General features: G+C 47.7%; 2 protein-coding genes across 6 annotated transcripts in view; one reads left to right on the forward strand and one right to left on the reverse strand.

The window, feature by feature from the left end:
* Window positions 1-20,730, reverse strand: part of LOC8043619 (la-related protein 4) — a 76,609-nt gene extending 55,879 nt beyond the window's left edge. For 2 of the 5 annotated variants that reach the window (XM_040499878.2, XM_029974536.4), the window contains exons 1-4: window positions 20,378-20,730; window positions 13,799-13,873; window positions 2,203-2,253; window positions 2,004-2,088 (exon numbers count right to left, since the gene is read on the reverse strand). In XM_040499878.2, the coding sequence (XP_040355812.1) occupies window positions 2,004-2,088; window positions 2,203-2,253; window positions 13,799-13,852 (190 nt within the window). In that variant the 5' untranslated portion in view covers window positions 13,853-13,873; window positions 20,378-20,730. Of the gene's footprint in view, window positions 1-2,003; window positions 2,089-2,202; window positions 2,254-5,751; window positions 5,966-13,798; window positions 13,874-20,377 lie in introns of those variants that run through there. The other 3 variants (XM_029974534.4, XM_029974533.4, XM_029974535.4) reach the window with 2 other exon arrangements.
* A 412-nt stretch (window positions 20,731-21,142) lies between these two features.
* Window positions 21,143-24,868, forward strand: LOC8043615 (eukaryotic translation initiation factor 1). Its single transcript, XM_002400239.3, has 3 exons — window positions 21,143-21,358; window positions 22,006-22,163; window positions 24,518-24,868. The coding sequence occupies exons 1-3, from the start codon at window positions 21,325-21,327 to the stop codon at window positions 24,662-24,664; spliced, it is 339 nt and encodes a 112-aa protein (XP_002400283.1). The 5' UTR covers window positions 21,143-21,324; the 3' UTR covers window positions 24,665-24,868.
* The last annotated feature ends 2,002 nt before the right edge of the window (window positions 24,869-26,870 follow it).

The raw sequence follows: 26,870 nt of genomic DNA on the forward strand, positions 1-26,870 counted from the left end.
TAAGATTTTTTTATATTCGTTCTTTTCTTTTTCTGGACTGCTCAAAAAAATCACGACTTTCTAAAGAACTGCTGCCATCTATGAAAACAGCAGTTGGGAGCACCTGGTTATACTTCCAATCCTTCCCTTGTCTTAACGAAAAAAAAAAAAAAAAATTCTACAGATGGCTCGGGGGTAATCCGCAACGGACGCAAAAAGTGCAGGAGTCAGGCACGCACAGGAGTTCTACAGGAGAGCCGGGGAGACAGTTAACTAGAATCCCCCTATGGGTGCAAGATACACTGTAACCCACCCTTGTTTTTGGAATAAGTTTCGAAGTATGATTCCAAGCTTTCTTCCCGCTGTCGCTATTTTCGGAGAGCTGGATGGATGCTAATGGGCTGTACTCTCTAACGGGCGGTAACTCGCGCCATCTAGCCTAGACGATCAACATTGTCGGCAGTCATCTTTACGCGTATTTCGTCTTTTTTCGACGGTTCTCTCTTTCGAGGTGTAGTACGAGGCACAAACTGCGATGCAAACCCACGGCACGATGCCAATGCGTTCCCCCGAGGGGGCAGAGGCAGCTCGGCCTGCCCTTCACATCTGGTACCTCGCAGACAAATCCCCAATGATGAAAATAACCCCTGGAGAAGGGGAACAAGAGGGACAAAGGACATTTTCATCATTATTGTCCAGCTCGCTCGCACCTTTGCATTTAATTGCATTATAATAAAAATCCCCAACACCGTTCACGGAGAACACCCGAGAGGAGCCGTAGGCTTGAGGCAGGGAAGCTGCGAGCTTCCACCGAAGTACAGGGTGGAAGCTGAATTTCCCCTCTTCGCTAAGTGGGGATTATATCTTGGCTCCAAGGTTGGCACAAGGCCGCCCGTAATCCTCTCTGAACCTCTTCTTTAGAATTTCGCGGAAGAGTGTGGGTTCCGAAAATATTTAGGGACCAAGGAACACCATAATTGGGGGGCTGGTAAGCACCCCTACCTCCATGAACAATACCCACTGGGACCTTTTTCCGCGTCTGCAATCACAGGGCCTTGGGATAGTCGAAAGAACGGTCCATAAGCTCTGACGTTCACCAAAACAATTTAAAATATATTTTTTTTTTTTTTTTTTAGCAGTCAGGTACGTTGGAAAAGAATGGAATGCCGCAGCTCGTATTCGAGAGTTTTAATAGACCGATCCGACGACTCCGATAAGGACAACGGATACTCCGCCGGCTCCATTGAGCATACACCGTACCGTGATCGGTTATCGATATCAGGGCAGGGGGATATTGGAACCATCTACCAAATCTCTCTACTCCGCCGCCGGCTTTGCGCGCGGATCGCATCGCTATCGGACCGATCTACCTACTCAAACTCTTTAATGACCGCTTTAGTACCCGTCACGATGGATGGGTGGTATTGACAACTACACCATCTCTATTGGGCGGTACCTTGCGCCACCTAGCCTGGAATCATTTACGTCCCCTTCCCTTTAAATTATGCTCTAACCCCCGTGCCCCTTTAAACCGCATGCCCCTCCAAAGTTGCCCCATTGTCACATTCCTCTGCACTCGATTTCAACTAAAAAATAAGAATAACACGAAGACAGTTTTGCGCATTGTTCATACGCCGCGCAAAGTACAAGATTCGATTGCCGGAGGAAGAAGCTACGCTTTTGGAGCTTTGAAACGCGCACGACTTGATAAGATAACGCATAGAATCTAAAATGCAGCTCCATACTGCAAATGCTCCGCGTGGAGCCGGACTTTTTTTTTTTTTTTTTTTAGCTATGAATTTTGAGTTTATAAAGAGTATAGAGAAGTGATTGTAATCTTTTTTTCCCGCTCCGTTCTTTGATCTCGCGATAGTTTTCGAAAACCGCGAAATATTCGAAAACTAAGTCGTTTGCGGTAGTAATACTCTACAACTTCCACGCAAGTACGTCGCAACAAATATTTTTTTTCCATTTTTTTTGTAATTCCGAGTAAAGTGGGCGATGAAAAAGAAAAGACAACTCACCGTCATCGTCCTCAGGCTGTGCCAGCGCATTCTTGCTGTAAAAGACGTCCGCGTTGGGGTTCAGACTCTGCGTGGTCGGTTTCGTCTGCACCAGGAACGAGGAAGAACAACGCGTAAGGCGCTCAGGCGAGGCACAGAACCGCCGATCGCGCAAGACATACAGGGAAAGAAACAAAAAAGAATTACGAGAGAGACTCACGTCAAAGTACTTGTCCAAATACATGCGCTCCGCCGCCGAACTTCCAGAATTCTGAAAAAAAAGAAACAAAACATACAAATGAAGAGATGGACTACTCTTCTCTCAAAGTCAAATTGCACGTTTTAGTGATTGATACAGCGTAAGGTTGGTCCGCCAGTAGGGGCGACGACACTGGTTTACACTGTAGATGAGCAATTTTGCCAGTGTGCAGTAGGACTGCCAACCTCTCGAAAGTTGAGTAGTACACGAAGCGAATTTGTTTCGAAGACATGAAACGGCCGTTTCGGGGAGCGAAAAAAAAACCTATATATTGTCACTGTAGCGGGGAAAGCCCACAAGGTCACACCGTGACACCAATCTTTGCGCGAAAACTAAATTGGTGTATATGTCGCATGATGACCATTTCCCCCGCTAAATTTAGCGGAAACTGAACGCGCGGAAGGACAAACGTTTGGAATTTGGGGCTGGAGATTGAGAAGTTCCGTTCAAAAGCAATTCATGCTTTAAAAACGAGAGGAAAAAAAAAAGCGAAAAGTTTGCGTATTTTTCGGACACGTGACGTGTCAAAACTCGGCAATGCGCAACCGGGTCTTGCGAAGAGGAGAGGCATCCATCACCGTGACACGGATCGTAAACTTTCGGTCGTGGAGAACGGCGGATGAATGCTCTGTGCTTAGCGGCGGGCGACACGGGATTCTTCGCCCTTGTCCGTGAAAGACGATCGTAATCCGAGATTATTCAACAGTTGGGTTTAAAAGCTTCCGCTAGGTGGCGCTAGCCGCCGCCCGACTAAAAGGGTTCCGCTGCATAGTCCGCGGACCAGTGGCTGCTTGCATCATGCAGCTGACCATCCCTACTTGTTTTTTAGTAAAAAAAAAAAAAAAAAAACAAGCGGAGGGCGCGAATTTCGTGCTGTAGAAGGTACTCATGCGCTCGGCAGCTAGGCCACCACAATGGCTGCCGATGTGACGTCGGCGCAATTCACGTTGAAAAGTCGAAGCTTTATGCGGTGCGGACTAGACACGGACTCGTCTTTATTTCGAATACCGTTAATGACGACGACACGCGACGAATTTTGCGAATGACAGATTACGTTAAAGGGACACTTCCACGGTATTTGAAATATACCCGCCACGTTCAGAAATAGGCCGATTTTGATACACAATGTCCGTGAACGGCAATCGCACGTTTCTGTCTTGCGCCCGATAGCTGCATTGTTCGTTATAAACGGCCCCCTCCGGCAAGCGCTCGGAGAGCACGTCACACCCGCCGCATTCGTGACGTAGTTTGTCTCGGTATGGGCGAGGCCGCATGACGTCGTCAGGATGCCCTAGCCGTTCCATCCACCGAAGCACGCTAGCGATGGGGCCACCGCAACTAACCGCAAAGCTGCTTTCGTGTGAATTTTGAGTGACTTGGTAGTCGCCTCTAATATTGTAGAGGCACAATACCGACGTTTGGGTCACAAAAAAAAAAAAAAAAGAGTCCTGCTGAGTGGGGAGTTCCTCCCTCCCCTCTTCTTTCGTGGTGGTCTTAGTGCTGTCGGGATGACGTCAGGTTCAAAGCATGCATAGGCACCTTGCACTGACGACACATCGTATACTTTTGAACACCATGTAAAAGGAGGAGAGGGAAGCTGCTTTTGTAAAAATTTTGAGTGACAGGTTCAACTCGTATAATCATCTGGGAGAACACCGACGTCTGTGCTTATTTATCCAGGAGGCACAAGGAGGACCTTGATAAGAAGGGAGCTCCTTCTTCCCCTTTTCTCTGGAGGGCATCGGAAATGACGTACAGTCATCGTCACTACCTGTCAAGGTTCCTAGACGGGCATTACAAACGAGGCTTGAGCAACATCCACCAGGCCCTTACAAGGAAGATTAATGAGTTTCAAATGAGTTTCTAGTCAATTGAATGACTTTCAATTGAAACTCGTTTCATTTTTTTGTAAGGGGGTGTTCCTTGTTAATCGTTTAATTTGTTTCAAAATTCCTCTCCGCGTCTTTTTTAACAAGATATCGGTGTGTCCGATGCGATACTGCTCCTTTGAAGACCAAAGACCAAAAGCGCCGCAATATCGTTGCAGTATTCTTTCGAAGATGACGATTCCCGTGTGATATAAGCCTCACTGTACGCATACATAATAAAAATGAAGTGTACATGAAAAAAACAAAAACACCCTTGCACACGTAATATGCATTAGGTTGCGGACTACACTTGGGGTGCAGACGAGTCCGCAAAATGTGGCACATAAACGAAACCAAGTGAAACACTGGCAGCGACCTTCACCGCTAAATTCAGCGGGGAAACTGGACTGGTGTCTGGGTCACAATACTAATTTTCCCGCTACATTTACAGGGTAACTGCACTCGTGTATAGGTCGCAGACCTCAATTTTCCGCTCAATTCAGCGGGGATGCTTGAGTTGACGTCTAGGTCGCCTGATGCCGCTTTCCCGCCAAGTTCAGCGGGGAAATTGAAATGGTCTGCATGCCCAAGGACGTCCGGTCACGTGACAAATTTTCCCGCCAAATTTAGCTGAGAAACTGATTTCGTGCATACCTCTCGCGGTATCGACTCCCCCTCTAAATTTTTTTGGGGGAAATGCAACGGGACGGACAAAATTAGAGGCAAAACTAACAAAACAACGCTCGTACAAAAAAAAAAAGAAAGAAAAAAAAGATCACCCTTATATACGCGGTTGATGCGACGAAGCGAACAATCCAGCGAAGACATCGTCAAAACGGGGAAAAAAAAAATGTAGGGAGAAAGACGAGTACATTTTTACCGCAACCAATCGCCGCGAGCCACAAACCGCGCACACGGGCACGGAAAGAGAAGTTCGGCACGATTAACCAAGCAGTCAGCGAAATTATCGTATATTAATAACCGATACGACGACCGCACTCGTTTTCCGCGCGACATGACCGGGAAAATGAAAACTGACCATGTGAACCGAATTCGGATATCATCGAAACGCCGTGTTCCGACGTCCACAAGAAACTGATCTTCCAGTTCAAATAATGACGGGGGCAAGGGGAGGGTTATAGTAGCGTACAATACTGCAGGCCATTGCAGATCTAAGCAAGGTGGGGGTCAATACGAACTTTGTAAGAATTTGTTTTGCTTTCAAACTAACAACATCAAGAAAGATAGAGATCATATGGAGATATGGAGACCCCAAAGAAAACGGATCTTCCAGTTCAAATAACGGCAGGCGGTAGGAAAGAAAGGGGGAGGGGGGTTCGAACCCGGAAGGGATTTCCCCCTACAAGGCTGGCAGAGCGCAGGGCACGGGCAGGGCAGGTACGCGCAAGCCACGCACACGATTCCGAGCCGCCAACGAAACCAACTTCTTCCACTTGTTGCTGCAGGCACGCACGCAGAACAAATCCCGCACACCGGACTGACCCCCCTCACTCTCGGCTCGCACACACCGCGAGCGCGCGGCTCGAGCCCAGCCCGCAAAACGTCACCATCTGGCAGCGTGGAAACCCAAGGCCCGCTGGGCCCCGGGCCCCGAAACGGGGGCTCATCGAAGGGGCCTCACCTTCTGAATGATGAAGCATCGCGGGCTGAAGGCGGCACAGCACAGCGTCGTCTCGGTGGCGGTCGCCACCGCCGCTGGCCAATCCCCCCAGCCGCCGGGCTGACCAAAGGGATCGACCATCGCCCGCCCGCGCGAGGGACTCGCGAGCTCTGACCCGGGGTGCGTACTCCGCCGCCGAAGCCGCGCACTCGGCCGCTGCTGCGGCGACGACGCGGCAGTCGCTGCCGCCGTGGCCCGTAGCCTGGCAACGCGGATCAAGCCGCCTCTCCCTCCCCTTTCCTTCGTCACATCCTCCTTCTCGACGGAGTACCTTCTACGGCGCGAGAGCACGGACAATCTTGGAGGACGGCGGTCACCACTAAACATGGCGGCGAGTGATATCGTCGTGGCGCGAACTTGAACAAAATAAGAATCTCGCACGCGTCCGCCCGAGGAAATAAAATATACCAAACGCCCCCCCCCCCCCCCCCCCTTTCCAAAAAAAAAAAAAAAAACACGCTGGGAGCACAATTTAATTTAAATTAGACAATCTTCGGAGATTGAAAGACCCGACTAAAAATGGCGGCCAGTGTTCCAGTGACATTCGTGGTGTGAAGTAAACTAAAATGGGAAATGTCGCTAGCGTCCACGATGCTCGTGAGTTTGTCCAAAGGAAGGAGATAGAAAAATAACGAACTCGGAGAGCAGGGACAAAAATCGGACGATCTTCGAAGATGCCGGGGACAACTAAACAGGGCGGCGAGTGCACCGACATTCGTAGTGCGAAGTAAACTAAATTTTAAATCTTAGGGGCATTCGCCGGAAAGGAAGGACAGAGGAAATCGCATTTAGAAGACAAATGCGGAAAAACATGAACCAATCGAAAGAGCGGGAACAAATCAGAGTCTCAGAAGATGCCGGACCAGAATAAACATGGCGGACGCGTTACGTTATCGTGATGCATGGACTTAAACTGCCGAGGGCGTACGTAACCACGGTTAGGCAAGTAAATTGCCCTGAGATGGCTTACATGCGGGAAACATTAAAGAACCCTTAAAACGAAAAAAAAAAAAAGTTTTAATGCGAAAGCATTAACCGTCTCATGGAGCGAGCTGACGTCATCAGTTTGAAGCGCGAAAACGGCTCCTGGTTTCCGCGATCCCAATAGGAGCGATTCGCCTTCGGTTTCATTGGCTGGCGCGCGTCGACGGGGCTCCCATTGGCCGCTGCGCCATGGTCTACGAGATCCCGAAGCAAGCGCGCGCTAGTACGCAGCAGACGACAAACGGAGCGGACAAGCAGACGACAAACGGAGCGGACAAGCAGACGATAAAGGGAGCGGACGAGCGGCTTGCATGCTTTCGAATTCACAACTCATAAGAGTGTACTTCGAGCTTTTTTTTAATTAGTTTGGTTGCGACACGCGCGTCAAAAGATTAAATTTACGCTAAAATTTTTTTATCACTATTTACAGCACAAGATTCATTTTAAATTATGTGCGTAAGTCGATGACGTCACGAAATGGTTATACGCTCTTTCCACCTCCAACGAGGTGGCCCTACACTCTCCACCTCAACGCGATGGCCAAGCCGATCCACCTCTCCTCCACGCGCTCAAAATGCCGAGAAAACAAGTGGAAAGAAGGTAATTACCGACTCAATCACGTCTCGCGACGTCAATATATCTCTCAATTTTTTTTTTCTTCGTATAAATTTTTTTTTTTCTTTTGACACGCGTTTCCCACCCAGATTGATAAAAAAAATGTGTGGCCTTTTAACTAAGTAAGAGCAGAAACAAAGTGAACAATCTTAGAAGATGCCGGATTAGACTAAACATGGCGGACGAGCGACGTTATAGTGAGGCTAAGTGGACTAAACTGAGAATGTCGAGGGAGTGCGTAGTAAATCGCCCTTAGAAGGCTTACACGCGGAAACCATAAACAAACTCAAAGAGCAGAAACAAATGGAACACTCTTCGAAGACTAGAGGAGCCGACTAATAATGGCGCCGAGTTTTGCCTGCTTAGCCAGTGACGTTCGTGGTGCGAAGTGAACTAAAACGAGAATGTCGCACGCGTCCGCTCAAATTGGGGGGGCATACTAAATCGTCATAGATGCGGGATGCCTGCATGAATCAACTAAAAGTGGAAAAAACAGATCGCTAAATTAAATGAAATGCGCGAATGAGCCACCAACTTTGTGCTCCTGGTGTAAATTTGTACGATCTTCACACTCTCTTCAAATTTAAACGTCGTTACTTGGCTTATTTCTGACTCACTCACAGGAACCTGCGAGATTATCCTCGAATGAAGAAAAAAAAATGCCCAAGTTTTAGGAATGTCACTGCCAACAACTGCCGTACGCAAAGGAACACTGGAAAGGCAGCCAGCAATTAGTATTACTGTACTATACGGCAAGCTAATATGCACTACTGGCTACTTGTCGAAGTCACATATTTTGATACGTGTAGCACAGGTCAAAAGAACAGAACAAAACAACTTGTCAACCTATTAAAACTTCAGACTGGGCGACTTGGTTGTTCATGTTGGTCAACGTTACAGAGTAGTCAAAAAACTGAAAAACTCGAAAAAGAGCGCTGTGTGAAAGTTTTGTTCTGTGTGTTTGAAAGTTTGAGCGACAGTTTTACTAGTGCGCTGTAACGTCGAACAACTTGTCAACCTAAGCTACTTAAAAAACAATAAGTGCAAATACAAAAAAAAAAAAAAAAAAAAAATATATATATATATATAGAGTTGTCATTTATCTGAAAAAGAAATGACTCCTCGATTTCCAAACCTACATGCGGAGCTTAACAAGGGGTTCAGGAAATACTCGACAGTTTTAGCAAAAGTGACAGGTAGTGACAACCGTGGGGAGAGGAAGAAATGGACAACCCCGGAAAGACAGGGGGGCGTTCCAGCAGCAAGGCTGAAGGTATGCAGAGGACGAGAACAGTAGGGAGGTGTGCACTGGTTGTTTTGTTTCCAGCACGAGCTTACAGCCTTCGATATCGCTTCAGTGTCTCGTGGCCTTCTAGCGTGCACGCACAGCCGAAGCATAACAAAAGGTAACGAGCACATTGGAAAGAGATGCTCTGCCGTTTCCATACCGTCAGCCCACCCTTAAGTGCAACCATCTTGGTTTTGCAGAAACACGACCACCAAACACCTCGCCTCCAGCACTGAGACGCTAGGAAGTCAATGCCGCTAGTTCCACAGCACCACCTCACCAATAGACGGCGCCACATCGGGCCTCCGAGTCAAGGTGCTCAGCTCGTTCCTCGTTCCCAACCACAACGATGGCAGACCAATCGGCGGGTCCCTCTGAGAACATCCTCCGGCATTCCGTCACCACCAAACGAGGCGGGTAAACAAAGAGGTCGAGCGAGTCCGGCCTACCGCACATCCGCAACTGCCACGGTGGAGCCGATCCATCCGTCCCTGCACAGCTGTTCCGAGGTGCCAACGGCACGCGAAGGGCGAGGGGGAACATCCGCACAGAGGAGGGAAAGAAGCCACAAGGAGACCACAGCTGTGGCCACGTTATGAATGGGAGGCACGCACCTGTGCTCGGTAAAACGCCGAGGGCGGGGAACGCTCCCTCTGGTCACCATTCAAGGAATGGAGCCTGCGGAGTCGGAAGCAGGAAAAGTGCTCCCGACTCGTCGTTTGCGTTTCAAAATGCATCTTCGGCACATCAGAACGCAAAGGGCAACGTATAAAATGCACAATGACGAGGCAGACAAGCACATGCTGTCACTGGTCGAGGTCGGAGGAAAACCAAAGTGTGTGGGGGCATTTGGCGGGTAAGCAAAAAGACGAGATGCGCAAGGAGCGGACAAACTTGCATGCAGAGTAAGCGGCGGCCTGTGAGTGAGGCCGAATCGACTAAGTGTCGAACTGGAATGCATTTCGTTCTGTTGCAAGGAAAACGGTTTAGCCCCGGTTTAAACATTTACCGGTCCGTACCGAGTAACATTCCATGTCAAGAAAAAGACGGAGGACAGTTAGATCGCAGCGATTTCAATATTTATCGGAATATTGAATACCAAAAGAGTGGAGTTGAAAACTGCTCACAAATCATGCAGAACCCAAACAACGAGCCTGTTTTGGCCCATGCACTTCAGGACCTTGGAACCAAGACGTAGCTGCTACCCTACAGAGCAGTGTATCATCAAGCACGACAGGAAAAAGGAAACATTTCTGCCCACAAACCCTATTTTGTGCCGAACAGAGTGGCCCATACCCCAAGGACTACCTGTGCCGGTACATTCCTTCCTCTGCACCCAAATCTGCAGACCATTGCAGTCTCTTGAAAACCGTCATTCCTCGTTCAGTGTTTCCAGCAGACTCGCTATACGTCAAGGCACCGACTCCTTGAGAATGCATATCGTCCTTACGGGTTGTCTTCGGAATCTTCTGGAGCCGCCACTGCTATAGGAGGAGGGCCTCCTCTCTTGCTCATCTTGCATGATTTATTTTCAAGTCTCGGCTAAGTGCATTGTGACGCGGCACTTTTGCTAGGTGATGCCGAACGTGGTAGCAAGGATCCGTGTAAACTGCTGCAGAGAAAATATGAATTTAAAAAACTCGCCTCTCCCTTTTCTTCCCTTAAGCGCGAAACACATGTACGACGAAACCGTCCGATCCGACGTGCGGACTGCCGGAATGACCTTGGGGGGAGAGGGTTTTCGTAGCATCGGAGAGCGTTGAAAACCCTCTCCTCCGACCGTCGTATTGCGCGGTCGGACGTCGGATCGGACGGTTTTGTCGTACATGTGTTTCGCGCTTTACAGAACTAAAACCTTTGCCAAGGGTGATGACGTCCTGTATTCTGTCTCACGATACCTTGGCAAATCGTGTAAGCTATGGTCCCCGTGACCCAACGGGTGTGGCTGAGCGAGGCTTGTGACAATATGTCTCGGGAGCGTTTGTGTCACTGCGCCAAATGTGAGGTCCAGAGGAACCGGCTGTCTGCTGGGCAAGTGTCGTCTGCTATGGAACCAACTCCGGATGAAACAACTACCACCCCAATATTGCCGCCTGTTAGAGTAGCAAGCTCGTCGAGAAAAGTTCTTGAGGTGACAATACGCCTAATTTACCCGCGAATCTGTGGTGTGTGCTAATGACAGGGCAACATTGTGAGCAGAAGCAATCGATTACAGGGCTGCGGTCATGCAAATGTCATTCAAAAAGCCATGATGTTCTCAAAAAAGGGTTGATCCGAATTAAGTATCGCTGAAAATTAGCGCGTCTTCGTCTTTCTCCCGTGTCGTGTAGCGTAGTGTCGATAGAGATGCCAACGTGCGAGTTCAATTACCTTTAGAAGAAAAAGAAGCCAATAACTACTTTGTCGCTGACAGCGCTATAGTTGTGGTGGTAACGAGGCCTGTGACCTCAACCATAAAATGGTGTCACGTGCCTTGCTCCAACGCCCTTACAGGGTCGCAGGGGCTGCAGCCTCCACAGTTTGCCAAGTTATTGTGAAACGGAGTATAGAAGTCTTCATGGAACATCTTGGCCCCACGCTGCAGGGGTCTCCAACAGTGAGCTGCCCCTTTTACAACATTCTCGCCCCCTTTTCTACTGGGCGTGGCGATACGGCAAGCACTTCAACATTTATCTATGTGCTTTCCATTCATTGGGAGCTTTTCTTCATTCGAGAGAAAGCCTTCAGTGAAGTCTATTAATTAAATTGGCCTAATCATCAAATGCAGCATGGACGTCCACAGAGACGATCAATCACTGGCTTCTACTTTTGAAGTGGAGACATGGAAATATGGACGCACAGTCCCTTCATTAGTGTGCAACCATCTTCAACACTCATATTCAAGCTTCACAATGCTGCATAGAATTCTAGATGAAACAGGATAGCTCTATGAAGACCCAACAACTATTGAAGACTCTTCTGCACTTCTCTCTATGTAAACATAGCGACACTGCACAACCCATGGGGGGAACTTGCCACTTTGAATGGTGTTTTTGCAGCAAGAAATAATCGGACAAACAAATATAAATAAAAAGTATGCATCCTCAGCTACTGATCTGACAGCTCAACAGAAGGAAACACCCAGGCTTTAAATGTTCCATGTCGCAAGTTACATGCAGGGGTGTCAAAAAATAGGCAGAAAGAATGCAACCTCTGAGGAGGGAAAGAAAGATTTTCTTACTCCACTTTTCTGAACTCTACTGCTTGCTCCAAACTGACGCTTAGGTGTCCATTGGGGACAGCCTGGCTGGCCGGCCGGCCTGCCCTGCCCTGCCCCCCCCCCCCCCCTCCCTTTGTCTAACAGCCATCTAAAAAAGATGGCTGTTAGACACAGGGTTAACGTAGTCTTCTCAGCCCCGTGCAAACTTTCAAAGATATGCTCTGCGATGACAAAACGGAAGTATGTAGTGTGCTCAAAGAAACACGTAACAAGATACACCGAATGCGTGACTAAGGTGGTTTATGAGATTCCTTTTAGTTGCGGCCAAGTTTACATCGGTCAGACCGACTGATGCTTTAATGAAAGAGCACGCAAACATAAGCTTGCCGTACGCAATAATTCGGGTGGGCATCTTACGGAGCACTGCAAACGATGTGGGTGCGAACCTTTGTCTGAGCACACAAGGTTTATCAAAAAAGGGAATGAAAAAATAGAAAGAGAACTAATCGAAGCTTTCTGTATCCACAAAGCGGCTGACAGATGCGTAAGCATGCCATCTCTTTATCTGTTAACCAAAGAAATTCTGTTTTTTGAAGGATGTGTGTAATGAGTGATAGGAATTTTTATCAGTTGCATGTGTTTAGGTGATTGGGATCGAGTTTGACGATGATTCGTGTTTCAATAAATCAGTTGGAAGTTGGCGCCTGTCCGTGTCGTACGTGTCTCTTTTTTCGTCCCGTTTGTTCGCGCCTTTTAACCTTTTTAATCGATATGAACCAACTAGCCCCAACCAAAGTTTTATTGCGTCGCTTTATCGTATGCCGTCTGTGCCAGAGTGCCGTGACCCCAAGCAGGTGTGAAGTAAAGAAACTGCTCTTTGAAATGTCACCCCGCCTCAGCGGAAGAAATCGTTCCTTATCCTGCGTTTGAGCATTCATCAGTCCAGCATTTCTTTTGTCCCACCCGAGGGTTGCAAGACTGCTGCTATGAAGCGTATGGGCTCTCGTGCAATGGCAGACGACGACAACAATGAGGAAAGATGCAGTACAGACGAGGAGAATGAGCAAGGATGCTCGAGAGTGAACCGATGCCAAAGTGACTTACAACTAGCGATCACTGAACTCAGACTGTCAAGGGGGGCCCGAATCTACGACAATAAAGACGATTCGTTCCTTACTGAAAAATTAAAGACGTTTACAACTTCCTGTAACGCCGATTTAGAGCGCAGCTCTCGAGGAGGAGTGTACGCCCCTCCTCCTCCTTTTACGCGCGAAACCTCATGTGACTCACGTGACGTTTCGGCACATTACTTCCACCGAAACGTCCCTTGCGACGTTTCAGCACAGCGCGGTGCATTATGGGATGTTTCCCATAATGAGCCGCGGGGTTACGCCGACGGCAACGCCAATCAAGCTGGAGACACGCACCTCAGAGCTGCACTCTCAAACATGAAGCCCATTTCATTTCATCCTGCTTAGGATCCACAAGCGCGGCCCCAAACCACCATCGGCAGGTTCGGCGGTGTCCCAAAAAGGCCAAGTCGACTCGTCATCAACGGAGAACACGAAATCCGAGATTAACCGGTCTAGTTGAAACCACGACTGGACTGGTAACTACGGAGCATGTATGCCTGATCTAGACTATTTGCCATTGCAATACATTAGTGGCTGCTGAAAATGCATTGCCCACGGTTCAGTCACTATTCTGACTTTGAGCAAGTGGCCTCCCCTGCACAGGCTATTCCATTGAGCGCTATGTTGTGAAGCAGTTTCTCGGCTGCCGCCACGTTAGCGCTCCTAGCGGGTAAGACACGGTTCGAGTGTTTCGTGTTAGTTTGGCAAGCACTATACATCCATGACGAGCGATGCGGCCGACTGTGTTTTGCGTCGGATTCGCAACACCAGAGAGGAACTCCGACTTACCGTTTGCTGAAGGTCGGAACAGATTTCCTGGCTGTCTCCAAGGTCAGAGGTCATGGGATAGGTCAGATGTCAGGGCTGCATGAAAAAAAAAAACAAGAGTCCACTTTACTAAAGAGAGATTAATGCTCACTTCACATAAAATAAAACAACTAAGACATGCACAACAGAATTAAAGGGGCCCAGCAATCATATTTAAGCGTCTACCTTTTTTGTGGTTTCCATGTCTCTTGGGGTTCGGGCAAACCAGCGGGCACAGAGAGATAACTAAATATCAGTGCGTCATACATACTTTAACCAGACAGTGCAGAAACCTCCTCCAGCTACGAGGGCGACCCGCGGTGGCCGAAAGCGCGCGATATGTGACGTCTTTGGTCGTGGGCTTGCTACTGGTCAGAACTGCTAAAATATTTTTTTTTTTTTTTTTAGCCAGGATACAGAATATATGTGTCGCGAACCGTTCCAATTATGTATGAAAGTAGTCTTTGCTCAGTATTTTAGATCAAAAAAGAAACAAATCCAGTTTATAAAGTACGGAAACAAGAAATGACTCGTAAACATACCCACCACCAAGCGGCGGAAAAAACGGCGCTTACTAGAAAGGGCTAGTGAAATGAGGCGCCGACGAACGGCAAACGTAGAAAGGTCCCGGATGTACGCGGCGATGCTGCGGTCGTATACCGGATCAAGGATCCGACCGGTTCCGAGCGTTCCCAAGGCTTTCGGCGCGGGCTTGGTTGGCGATTTTGCCATTAGGTGGTATGGCAGCGCGGCTCCCGTTCTGAACTGATATTTACCCCATGTTTGCTGTCGTTTGTGGCCAATGAAGCGTTATGCCGAATTAGTCTTTAATCGGGCAGCAAATGCAATGCGAGCCGCCCTGGCCGCCCGCTACCTACAGCCTATCCAACACGTGCTTTAGTGGCGCCCTCTTGAGCCGTCGACACGGAGTGCGCTAGCCGTGAGCGCTCGACGAGCTCAATACCCCTCCTCTAGTTCACGGCCACTCAAGCCAGGACCTACGACGTCATGGAGGATGTTATTTTTGGGTAGTTTTTGTAATTCTAATTTGCCTATAACTTCTAAAATAAAGCGAAATTTGAGAAAAGAAAGGTTTCATTAAGTTACTACGTTCAGTGCGCTCAGGATCGGTGCAAATTAAAAACTAGTCAAAAAGTTGTTGCAGAGCCCCTTTGAGTGTTACTTGTATGTTTTACTCGGGAGAGCCAGTCTTCAGAAAACCATCACCGATACTTATGTGGCACATAATAAACCAAAATTTGGAATAAAAAAAAAAAAAAAAAAAATGCAATGTAGGCGAAATGCTACAATCCTTACAACACTACTCATAAGGCGATATCTCGAATGGACGGCCATACTTTTGGAAAAAGAGGTTGAAATTGAACGAGGCCAACGAGGCATGAGACGTCCAAGATATCTCGTTTCCTCCTCTCTTCGTTTCGCCCTCTCAGGGCGGCGAGGCCCATTCCCTCTCCTCGAAGAAACAAGACAAAAACATATCTGTCAAATGCACCTCCTTATTTGGAAAAATATGGTCATCCGTTCGAGGTATCGCTGTACAAATCAATCAAATTTGGGGGTTTTACGTGCCAAACCAACGACGGGCATCTGGCACGCCCCAGCGGAGGACTGGGGATTAATTTGGACTACCTGGGGATCTTTTGACGTTCAACCGAAAGCTCGGTTACACGGCGCCTCCTCCGCAATAAGCCTCCGTCAGATTGCGGGCACCTCGGCCGGGATTGAGATATCGCTGTACGAGTGATGTTTTGGTGTTCATAGCATGTACAGACTGACAGGCCCCAAAATGTGGTGTCTAATGATCTACCTTCAACAATGCAACATGTGCACCACAGTTGCTGTTTCCTAACCCCAAGACACACAAGTGAAACAATGCAAACACATCTACTGTTAGTAAAGCATAAAATAGCACAACAGAAAGACAAGGACAAGAAGTATACAGGACAGGCACCAACTTTATATATATATTTTATGTTTTACTAAGATGAACCAACTAGCCCAACAACGTACCTTACTAAACATCTACTGTTTCACACAATACACATCTACTGTTTCAATCACAAGCCGTGGACTAGCCAGTCTGCTTGGAAACAGACACAGGAACAATGCTCAGCAAAACACGCACAGAGCCCTGCCATCCACACCACGACCATGGAAACCAGCCTCAAGTGAACCGTTGGCCCTCGACGCAACATGACTGACCTAATTAACTATGTCCATGCAACCGCCACACACAGCTGTAGGTATGAGCTCATCCCTTTCGTTTTAAAATGTTCCTACTGCACATGTGCTCACGAAACCTGCGAGATTGGTTTCATGAATGTTTATAGGGAAGAAATTAACAAAGCACACCAACTTCTGCCTCTGCAACACAAATGCAACGTGGCCAGTGCAGTACGACCACTAACTTGGGCAGTTCAGACATACCTCGTGCATTAGCAATTAAACGATAGCACGCCAAAACAACAGCTGCCCAGATTAAAAAAAAAAAAAAAAGTGGAATTTTCTCTTGCAGTGCGAGACTTCGCTTGGCTATGAAGCGAGTTTTGAAATGTACCACTAGTGAAGCCTGCTAGCGCAGCAGAACCACTGATCTAACAGTACATTATTCGAGTCTTAGACGCATAAACTACAAATGTGTCGGGACTGTTGAGTTGAATTCTCAAGTGTGACAATGTTTTGTGCCACTGTGACCTCAACAAACCACTGGTATTGGTTTGTGACGCCTCTCCTTACGGAGTTGGGGGTGTGTTAAGTCACACAGATGACGAAGATCAAGAGCGACCTGTCGCTCATGGATCGCGTTCGCTGACAACAGCAGAAAGGAACTACTTTCAAAACGGATGGGGAAGCACTAGCTGTAGTTTTCGGACCTATGGAAGCAGCATAAAGATTTACACTGACCACAAACCGTTACTAGGTTTGTTCGACAACAAGACACCGATTCCAAAGATTGTGTCACCGAGGGTCCTCCGCTGGAGCTTGATAATGGCAGCTTACAATTACGAACTGTTGAAATGCAGCTAGTCTGAGCCAACTTCCACTACCTTCACCAAACTTCGACACTCCACAGCTGGCAGAGCTTTTTCTTTTGGAAAGAACATCGGAAGGTTTGGTGAAAGCCAAAAAAAAATCGCCAAAACAACAAGGATCAGGTTCTTTCGAAGGTGATGTACTGGGTTCTCCATAGGTGGGTCGTAACGCAGTTGATGATAGGTCATAAGATACGAACAGCTTTAGAAGTGCTTCATCCATCATATAAAAAAAACATGCTGGAAAGGCACGAGAAGATGCCCATGAAATAGAAAAAGGAAATGGTCATTTTTCAGGAAGATGCGATGGTCTGGGTAAGAAATCTACTGTCGCCCCATCCCAAGTGGTGGGCAGGAGAAGTGACGAAAAGTTGTGGACCTCTGTCGTACGAAGAACTATTGGAAGATGGTAGATGGTTCAGATGACATGTCGATTACCTGCATCCACGTTGGAAGGACACGACACTGCCCTGATCATCCGAATGCGGTACAAGTCTCGGGGAAGACAAAGAAAGACCGTGAAGACGTCATGGAGACAACTACGGATGCGGAGTGTGGGACAACATTCCCCCGTACAAGCGAGACTCAGGAGGAGCTTTAGGGTGCCGAACCCGCAGAGACACCGATATTTGAACTGGAAACACTTTCCCGTCCAACAACTGACGCGGAGGTACCCACTGGTCGTCCGAACAAGAGTATGTCGAGCACTGCGGTACCTTCAAGATTACGAGGTGGATTAAGATACCTACGGACTGGGTGGTTACTGTTCTGGGAAAAAGGGATGCAGTGGTACGGGGATTACCGCGGAGCTGGAAGACTACAAAGTGAGTGAGCAAGGAAACGTGCCAGCGGGCGGGCACGAGCATGGACTGCGAGAGCATGGACTCCGAGAGCATACAGCGATTCGAGCCTATTCTATCTTTTATAAGTTATTGAATGTGCGAGTCTGCTGTAATGTAGCGTTGGTCTCCATACATAACAGGGACAGTGTAGGAAAGCTGCAGGTGCAAAAAAAGAAAACATGCACACTGTCACAGTGCAAGTTCATGTCTTGTACATGTTAGTTTTGTCTGAAGGGCTGTTGCACCAAGATGTGTTCGTGTAATCACTTGTGCATTTCGGGGTTGGAGTATGTTGCAATCTGAATGTAGTTATCGCTGTTGTTGGATGCTATTTGACGTTGGAGCTCAAGGCTGAAGTCACTCTTCTCCCAACCAGTCATGGCACACCGTGCAAATTGCCTCTTCAAAACACAAATATTCACATATTTCTCGCTGTGTGAAATGTTTCGGGGGGGATCGCTGGCCAAGTGTGGTAACAGCTCAGAACATGCAGAGTGCAGCTCGTGTTGCTGAACACAGGAATCCTGGGTTTTAATCTGGACAAGCATAACTAGCAGGTGCTTAAATATCACTACTGAGTGATGCAGTTTGAAGACCCGAGGCTAGTTGTACCACACTCGCTAAATGTTTCACCTACTGTGGAGACACCAGACACCTTTTGGGGCTACCTTAACACCATGTGAACATGCAACAGAATTACCTACCAGCCCCGCAACATATTTTGATTACCGTCCTTTTTCTGATTACAGCTGTATCTCAAAACTAGACAACCACCTTGAGAGCTTTTCAAAATGAATGAGAATCATCACCACTTCCGCGACTATCTCGAGAGATAGAATTGGGTCCGTGCTACGGACGAGACACATGCTGTGTAAATCACAAAAAAAACGCGACAGAAGGTTTTTCTTTGCAAATTTTAGGTTAGTCAAGATTGATTAAGCAATGAGATAAGGATATTGTAGTGAGTGCGCAGGCGAGCTGGTGGAAATTAACCATTCTGATGTTAGCCTGAGACTGAGGCAGGAAAAGAGGAAGTTTCAAAGTAGAAGAAAAAGGAACAGTCGAGGATACGTAGTGGAAGTTTCAAAGTAGAAGAAAAAGGAACAGTCGGCACATTTTAATCGATCGGTGCTGTTCCTTTTTCTTCTACTTTGAAACTTCCTCTTTTCCTGCCTCAGTCTCAGGCTAACATCAGAAGAGATAAGGATAGCGGGTTTCGCCGATTAGAGCAAGTTAACGTTCTGCAATTCGGCGCCAAAAAAAAAAAAAAAACTTTTACCTTTTTGTTTAAGTGATGTATCTCAGATAGAGTTCTAACTACAGCGTGGTTTATTGACTCTTCTTTTTATTTGATCGCTTCTTCTCGAAAGCCGGCGTCTACCAGACCGATCGTCTGATCACGCAGCGATACAAAAACTCAAACTAATATAGAGTCGTCTGCGAACCGGATCAACTTCACAATTAAAAAACAAAGGCGCAAACTAACGCTCGTTTTTTTCTTTCCTCTGAAGCTGGTCTAAACTTTAAAGCGACAGTAGATACACCCGTTGCAAGACAAAAAAAAAAAAAGGAAAAAAAAAAAAAAAATCTTTCTGAGCTTTTTGAAACGTCGGGGAGAAAAAAAGAAAAACGATATACAACAAGAAAACCGAGAACCCAAGACTCCAAAAGCTAGCCTTGACGAAGGGAAAATACCAGGCACGTGACCCTGTCTCAAGACTACCAAGCGGAGAGGCTATCAAAACCGGGTTCGCCGTGGTATGCAGTGAGGGCGGCAGACAGGCTACAAAAACAAAATTCTCCGAATAGCGTGAACAATGATCACAAGTTAAAATAAGGGACGAAAAACAAGAGAACTCAATACGTTTCGCGGGTGATCAGGAATAACCACAAAGCGCCGTGAATCTTCGCCGGCACCGCGATATCAATAATCAACCCTTTGACACCTTCGTTTTTTGTTTCGAGCTCACGTTTTTCTTTGGGGACAAAAACCGTGTATACTCCAGTACACACGCACACCCGATCGATCAAAAAGTGCCGATTCACATATTTTTGCCTGCTTAAGACATGGACGGTTCTCGAAACCTCGGGGTTGCGAAACGATGTGCGGTTACCTACGATGGGGGGGAAACCGAATTGAATAACCCAATTTGGCTGCGCCGATTCCGGGAGAATCGGAAAGACGACGCGACAGTCGCGTCGATTTGACCGCCAATTCTACCACGTTCGAGGCGACTTCCGACTCTCCAGGGACCCTGGAGACTCGACAAAGCGATGACAAGGCACATTTCATGTTTGGGAGCACGTGCTAGGCTATGAGCCGGAGCTAGGAAAAAAAAAAAAAGTTGGAATGGCTGCAACCCAAATGGCATAGAGACGGGGGCGCAGGACTGTTTTGAAGTCGCCGTTTCGGGCTGTACCTTCGCCGGAATCGACTCCAGGAGGGTCGTATCGCGTGAAGCGATGATCGAAGTTCGTTGCGAACGCGGTTACACAGCGATCTTGCGGTAAAAGTAATTCAAAAACCGCTTGTTGCTAATTCAATAGACCTCGTGGCGTTAGGCCTACTGGCCCGGGGGTTGGTGCCTTCGGCTTGGCAAACGCGCGTTCGCGACGCTCGGCATGTAGCTACGCGCGGGTCGCGGCAACGAAGGGCTTGTACTTACGTGCTTGCAGATGAGTCCAATCCTAGCGGTGTAGGATATAAAAAATATAGAGTGTCTTTGCAACTTCCTACTTCACGTCCAGTGCCTGACTATGCAGACCGCTGGCCTAGCCTCGACAGCAGGGAGCACTCGAAGCGACTGGCAGTTCGCCGCTTGGGACATGCATCGCTGTGTTCGAAACCAGAACTTTGGACGTGGAGTTTGGATTTTAAAGACGTTTCGGCGTCGGACGGTGTCCTTTTCCGCTGCAAAGAACTAAGCTTGCGCGGAGACGAGACGTCACTTGGAACTTTTTAATCTGCACGCCGAACAAACGGGCCAAAAGGCACGCGTCTGTTTTGGGACGAATCACGTTGATAAGAGTTCCGTTTTTGATGTTGCTAAAACACAATGTATAGCGATTTACATCCAAACGTCTGGCTAAATGAAATAATACTATTTTTTTCTCTGATATAACTAAATTTTCAACATGTGTCCTGCTCGACTAAAAGCTAGAACCTACGCCGGGAGAGATCCGAAACCATCGTTTTCGAAACTGCCGCCCCTCGCGTGTCTTGTCACAATCCAGGGTAAACCTGAAGGGTTACCTCCGTCGCTCGATTAAAAGTCATTTATATTTATTGACAGTCGGCCAACCGTTTAAAAAACGAAGCCGAGTGACCTCATAACTTGGGTGTCGCAACCAGTTGTAACGGCGACAGCGGCACACTCCACTACAGATTAAAAAACAAAAAAAAAGTAAAAGAAAAGTTACTGTCTTCCCAACCTCCCCTCCGGTTGGACGAGTCCATTCCACATCCGGGCAATCTTTCCGACATTGTCACGCTAGCTCCGCTCCCTTGCCTCCCGTCCAGCCTTGAAGAGGTGCTGTTCCCGCCCGTCTAAACCCGTAAAATTCGTTCAGAGAGGGCTGTTATACTCCATCAACGGTTTTCAAGGACTACTGTATGTCTGCCGGTATTCAGAACCTCAAAACCTTTGGTGAGTTCCAGCTGCAACGGCCAATTTCTCCCATGTTAATGGACATGTGCTGAGAAGGCACAAGGTCAGGCTGAGCGCTGCGTCGCATCATATTTAAAGAGCTGCCGCCCTCAAAACTCGAATTCCTAGATTGGAACGTTTTCTCTATCGATGAAATCTCGAAAATCGTCCAATGCGACAGCCTCGAATCTCCGAGAATCCAAGTTACGCACCTTGGATGACATTTCTTATATTTTCCGCCCAAAATGCCGGCCTAATTTGTTGTAATGTTACAATATATGGGACGCCCAAACACTACCCAAGCTGTAAAACGGAACCTATGACAAAGCACATCGTGCTCTAGTCTAATCCCGACGACGTAACACCCGCTGGAATGCGTTGCGACGTAGATTAGGCCTAGCTTTTTTGTCCTGTGCGTGCGAGCAGGCGGTGTGGGATCTGGGTCGATGTTTTTCGTGTAAAGCCCTAGGCGAAATGTCCAGTTTGTCTCGTCGGCGAGCTTTTAATTTCCGCATGCCTTGTGATCGTAACTCGCCGTTTCACTTCGCGTAACTTCGGCAGCGAAAAGCGTCGTCAGCCAGCTTTGCGTCAGCTCTTGGCGTGGGAGACAGGTTCCTGATGCTTTTATTGTTTATTTTTGTTTTCAGACCCCTTTGCTGATGCTATCAGGGGTGATGAGCAGGGAGTACAGGACGGTTTAATCCACATCCGAATCCAACAGCGGAACGGTCGCAAAACCCTCACGACTGTGCAGGGAATATCTGACGACTATGACAAGAAGAAAATCGTGAGAGCCTGTAAAAAGGTAAGCTGCGCTCAATCTCCTTTGGCTTCAGCCAGACACTGCGTTGGTTTGACAGCATAGAGGGTCTTGGTTGGGGCAGGAAGTGGAGCAGAACTCGTCGAGAAAGCAACAAAATCGGTCTTACCTGTACAGGTGAAACTAGTGCAAGACAACCTGCATACCTGTTTGGGGATATGCTGCATTCACAACTTGTTCAGATTAGTCAACTCTGTTGACAGTGTGATGCTAGTTAGTCGCTGAGAACTGCAGGGAAGCCCTTAACATTTGGGATTTCATAAGCCTGGAGGCCTGGGCATTCGGAAGTTCTGTCCTGCCATACCCATCCTCTCGGCAACTATTGAATGTGTTCGAGTCATGTTCGGTCAATGCAGAAACTTTGAGGGGGAAGTCATCTTGACACAGCTTTGAACCCAAGTGTACTTGCAAGCTTGGCATGCTGGAATGAAGCAACATCTTTCGGGTTTATAGCAGTGCCAAACTTTGGGCAGCCGTTCAAAAGTGCGCAATTCGTAAGAATCCAACAAGCCAGTTGCGTTGCAGTGTGCAATTTTTCAACACATCAAAAGAAGAAAAAAAAAAAAAAAACAACTAATATGGTTTCTTTGCTAAGGCTTTGTCTATCAGTAATGATGTCTAAAGAGCGAAGTTGTAAGATGTAGGCCACATTTCAAATTTTACTCAATCGGACTCCAGGGTGAGGGTTTTGTACTTTGGCATTCCAAAACCTATCTGCGTGCAGCGCTTTTTTAAATCTGTGTTATGTAATGCAACTCGCCGGAGTAACTCTGATCCATTTGGGTAAGATTTAAAACACAACCATATTCATTCAAGCATTTTTTTTTTTTTTTTTTATCTTTCAAGCAGTGGTTTGCATTTGTAGAGTTGTGTGTGGCGTTTACTGGTGTTCAGATATGGCCCATAATGAAAAAGTTTTAAAATTGAACTGCCGGCTCATAGTCCGTAGCCCACTGAAGCATTGCTTGAGGCGGGCAGGTCGATTTATCTGTGGTGGTCAACTGAGCTACCAGTCATACTAAAGGGGGAAAAAAAAAAAAAAAGACTATGACTGATTGTGCCCATATTGGTGCCAGCCTTTTCTAGAAACCCGCATCGCCCGTCGCATGAAGTCCATACTTCAAAGTTGTGCTGGCAGACGAAGTGAACAAAACGGCTATGGTTTCACATGTGCCACCTTGCACCTAAGAAGCTGCAAGCAGCAAACACCTTTTGACGTTGGTTCAGTAAGTGCAGTGTAGAGCAATATGGGACGTGCTGCCAAAACCACTGGAACTATTGCGTGACGTCATCTAACATCTCACTTGCACAGGAGTGTGTACGAATCAAACACCAAATCCAGGTACAAGCTCACGCCGGCAGCTTTTACAGCGTTCTACACTATAGCCAGTGAATGTTTGAGAATGCGGTGCAAACATCACCTCATTGCTTGAACAATCGAATGGCCGGGCATTTGATTGCCTGACCTCCGGAGCCAGTCGCAGACTGTACTCCAATCATACCTAAACTGATAGTGCGACGGGAGCCATGCATTTGCTACACCAATGAAACGCCTGCTTTTCATCACGACTTCGTTGCGATATTGTGTAGCGAAAGGTTGACGTGCGGTCCAAAAAACGTGTAGCGTCCACCGCCCTGTCAGCGAACAGAGTTCTATCGTCAAGATGTTTAGGTGGTCACCTTATGGTTCCCCCATGTTAGGTCACTGCCAGATTTTGTCTCGCTGCTACATCCGAACTTAAGAGGCTGGCTTCTTCTCAGTTGCGAAAAATGAGTTCGACGTTGTCCATAAAAAGCACAACAGAAGCTAAGGGACATCGCACTCTCAAACCAATACCGTTCGTGGCAACGTGTAGCTCTTTACTTTTCCAGTTAGAGCAGTTTTGATTTGTTTTAAACATCATAGTCATGGAAAGCCGGCCACGGCGACGCTTTTGATCACACGCTATGCCAATAGTCGGGGACAGTGACGAATGCAGCAAAGAGCTCTGTCTCCCCCCTCCCCTCCCCTCCCTCCCTCCCTCCCCCCCCCCCTCCCCCCCCGCACACTACGAGCCACCTAAGTGTTAGCAGTAAAGTACTGCATCTTTTAACTTTTCACCGATTACAAGCATGAAACTCGTCTTGTCAGTAGTCACTGACAAAATGAAAGGGAGGGAGCCTTTTTCGATTGCCCCACCTCCGGCACGCGTTTGTTGCCTTTGGCTGCGCATGCATGCTCGAAGCGTCGTCGAAGGTAGGGATCTCTCGCCAGAGACTAGACGACTCCGCCCTGCCACGCTTGTCAGTGCCCTAAGCATTGAGCTAGGTTGAAGGTTTTGATGGCCCCTTCCACGCAGGAATTTGCCTGCAACGGCACGGTGGTGGAGCATCCGGAGTATGGGGAGGTGATCCAGCTTCAGGGGGACCAGCGCAACAACATCTGCCAGTTCCTGACGCGGATCCAGATCGCCAAGCCCGACCAGCTCAAAGTGCACGGCTTCTGAGGCGTCCCGTGCACGCCCCCCTCCACTGTTTCGGCAAACTGCCATGTACCTCCAACTCGTGGACAACTTCCAAGATCCGATTGGCTAGCAGCAATTCTCCACACCTTCCCGTCAGAATGGAATGCTCTTACGTTTTGTCTTCTCTCGTCTGATGCTGTCAGTTGTGAATAAAATTGTACCGAAATGGGAGTTTCCTTTTTAAAAGCCCCGTGTCATCTTTTCGCTTTTGCTCCTGGTGACGAACGGTTTAGCGTGGGTGGGTCTTCCCACCCACACTGCCAGTTATGTGGACTTGATGCAGTGAAAAGTGTAAACCTTTCTGGTGCACGTGCCTGGTTTTGAGAGAGTATGTCGGCATTTCGCGACTGCGTTGGTTCGTGGGTTTTCTCGTCGGCGGGCCGTGGCAGCCTGCGTAAGCGCAATTCCGGATGCTGGTAGCAGCTAAATTGCAGCGCTTTATTAAACTTTTGTGTTCTATGGCAAATAGAATTTCTCGAGTTAAAGGAAACATTGCACTATTTTTGAGAACAAAAGTATTAGTCCGTGCACGACAAAAATGTAACTAGTATGTTCAATTTTATGATTTTTTACAGCACCATACACTCGGCCGTGTCAATCTACAAAGGTCTTGACTGTTGAAAATACTTGACTATGCAGGATAACCGAACTGCACGAGTATTCTCCGCACACATGAAATTCAACGAGTGTCATCAATCAAACAACTTGTATTGTACGTACCCCAGGGTGCCACGTTATCCGAAGAGGATCTGAGAAACGTTTTAACTAACGCAGCATATCCAACAACCAGGGTTGACCGACAATCAAACAAAATCCGGTCGTCATGAAGCTGCTTTTTTTGCACAGAAACAAAAGCAAATGAACGAACGTGTCTGTTCCATACCCTGAACCTGACCCTATCGGCTATTTTTTCGCAAGGACCGGGAGGACGTTCGCCTTCTTCGTTCGTTTTCAGCAAATGCCGAGCAGGCTACGGGCCCCGGTATTCTCTGGTTCTCGCAGTGGAAGATAATACAAAAAGGGGTAAGCATCCTGAACGTGCAAATGAAGTAAAAAGTTTCAAGAAAAGCCGGCAAACTCCGAGTGCACGATACAAATGGGAGTAGCACTGACCGGGTTACCACAGCTTGGGCGGGTGGCAGAAATTTCTGACTGAGCGGGTCGCAAAATGGCGGCAGCCAAAGAGCTCTCATTGCAAAACACTTGGAAGTGTTGTGCATTGCCCAAAGAATGGTGCAACTGTAAAACATGTGCAGGCTTGCAACATGTGCTGGTTAGGGTGCAATGCCAACGGAACATGAACCTTGTAGTGTTATTTCAGGCCCCGGTATAACGCAGCATTAAACTATTAATCACAATCGTGCCTTCATCTTAATGGGCTCATTCTGAAAAACTACCAGAACTAGCTATACTGAATGATCTAGAGCCATGAAATGAGCTACGCTTCGAGTATCGGCACTCCAATCCCCAATCTGCTAGTGGTCCGCAAAATATTGGTGCCTAGTGTAAAGCAGATGAAACTATCGATCATCACAATTAAGAAATGAGACTTCCTCGGCTTTAGATTTGGTGTTGGGAAGCTCGGGTGATGTCGTTTTGCACTGTCGCGAACTGTTTTTAACATGTCTTGAGGATGGAAAACAGTTTCGTGCCATTTCAGATAACTGGCCACCATGGGCTTAAGCACCAAGAATAACAGTGGGTAGCTAAGTTTGAGGAGCTTAAAGTGGGACTTCATGGAGGTGAGGGAGAAGCAGGCTGTGCTCAAGACCCAAGTCAAGGAGCTCAATGATGAGCTCAAGCAGGAATGGGAGGATAGAAAGAGACGGGGCGGTTATGTTCGAGGAATTAAGGGATATGCGTATGGAATTGAACATGGAGAGAAAGAAGCGAGAGGTGCTAGAGGAAGCCTGGCAAAGTCAGATGTAGGAAGGGAAGGTGATGCAAAGGTCCAACAAAGATAAACATGAAGCAATTGAAAGGCAACTGGAGGCTAGGTTAACGAAGGAGAAGGAAGGGCAAGAGGCAATGGAGAAAGAGCGGGTGGGACGCGAGCAACAGAACATGAAGAGATGGGGGACGGAGGGAGGAGCAGTTGACGCAATGCCGGTTGTAGATGGGGCAGAGGACGTAGACACTGGTGTGGCGGCAAAGGAAGCGAGGTTGTGTACACAGTACGCTGGTGCAA

Source organism: Ixodes scapularis, unplaced genomic scaffold (assembly GCF_016920785.2).
Source record: "Ixodes scapularis isolate PalLabHiFi unplaced genomic scaffold, ASM1692078v2 PGA_scaffold11__112_contigs__length_91849675, whole genome shotgun sequence".
NCBI classification, from domain to species: Eukaryota; Metazoa; Arthropoda; class Arachnida; order Ixodida; family Ixodidae; genus Ixodes; species Ixodes scapularis.

Bases quoted from the DNA above. Each gene is read 5' to 3' on its own strand.
- LOC8043615 (XM_002400239.3), top strand. From the start codon at position 21,325: ATGTCTGCCGGTATTCAGAACCTCAAAACCTTTG. The intron at 21,359-22,005 runs GTGAGTTCCAGC...TTTTGTTTTCAG, and splicing joins TCAGAACCTCAAAACCTTTG to ACCCCTTTGCTGATGCTATC. The intron at 22,164-24,517 runs GTAAGCTGCGCT...CCTTCCACGCAG, and splicing joins TCGTGAGAGCCTGTAAAAAG to GAATTTGCCTGCAACGGCAC.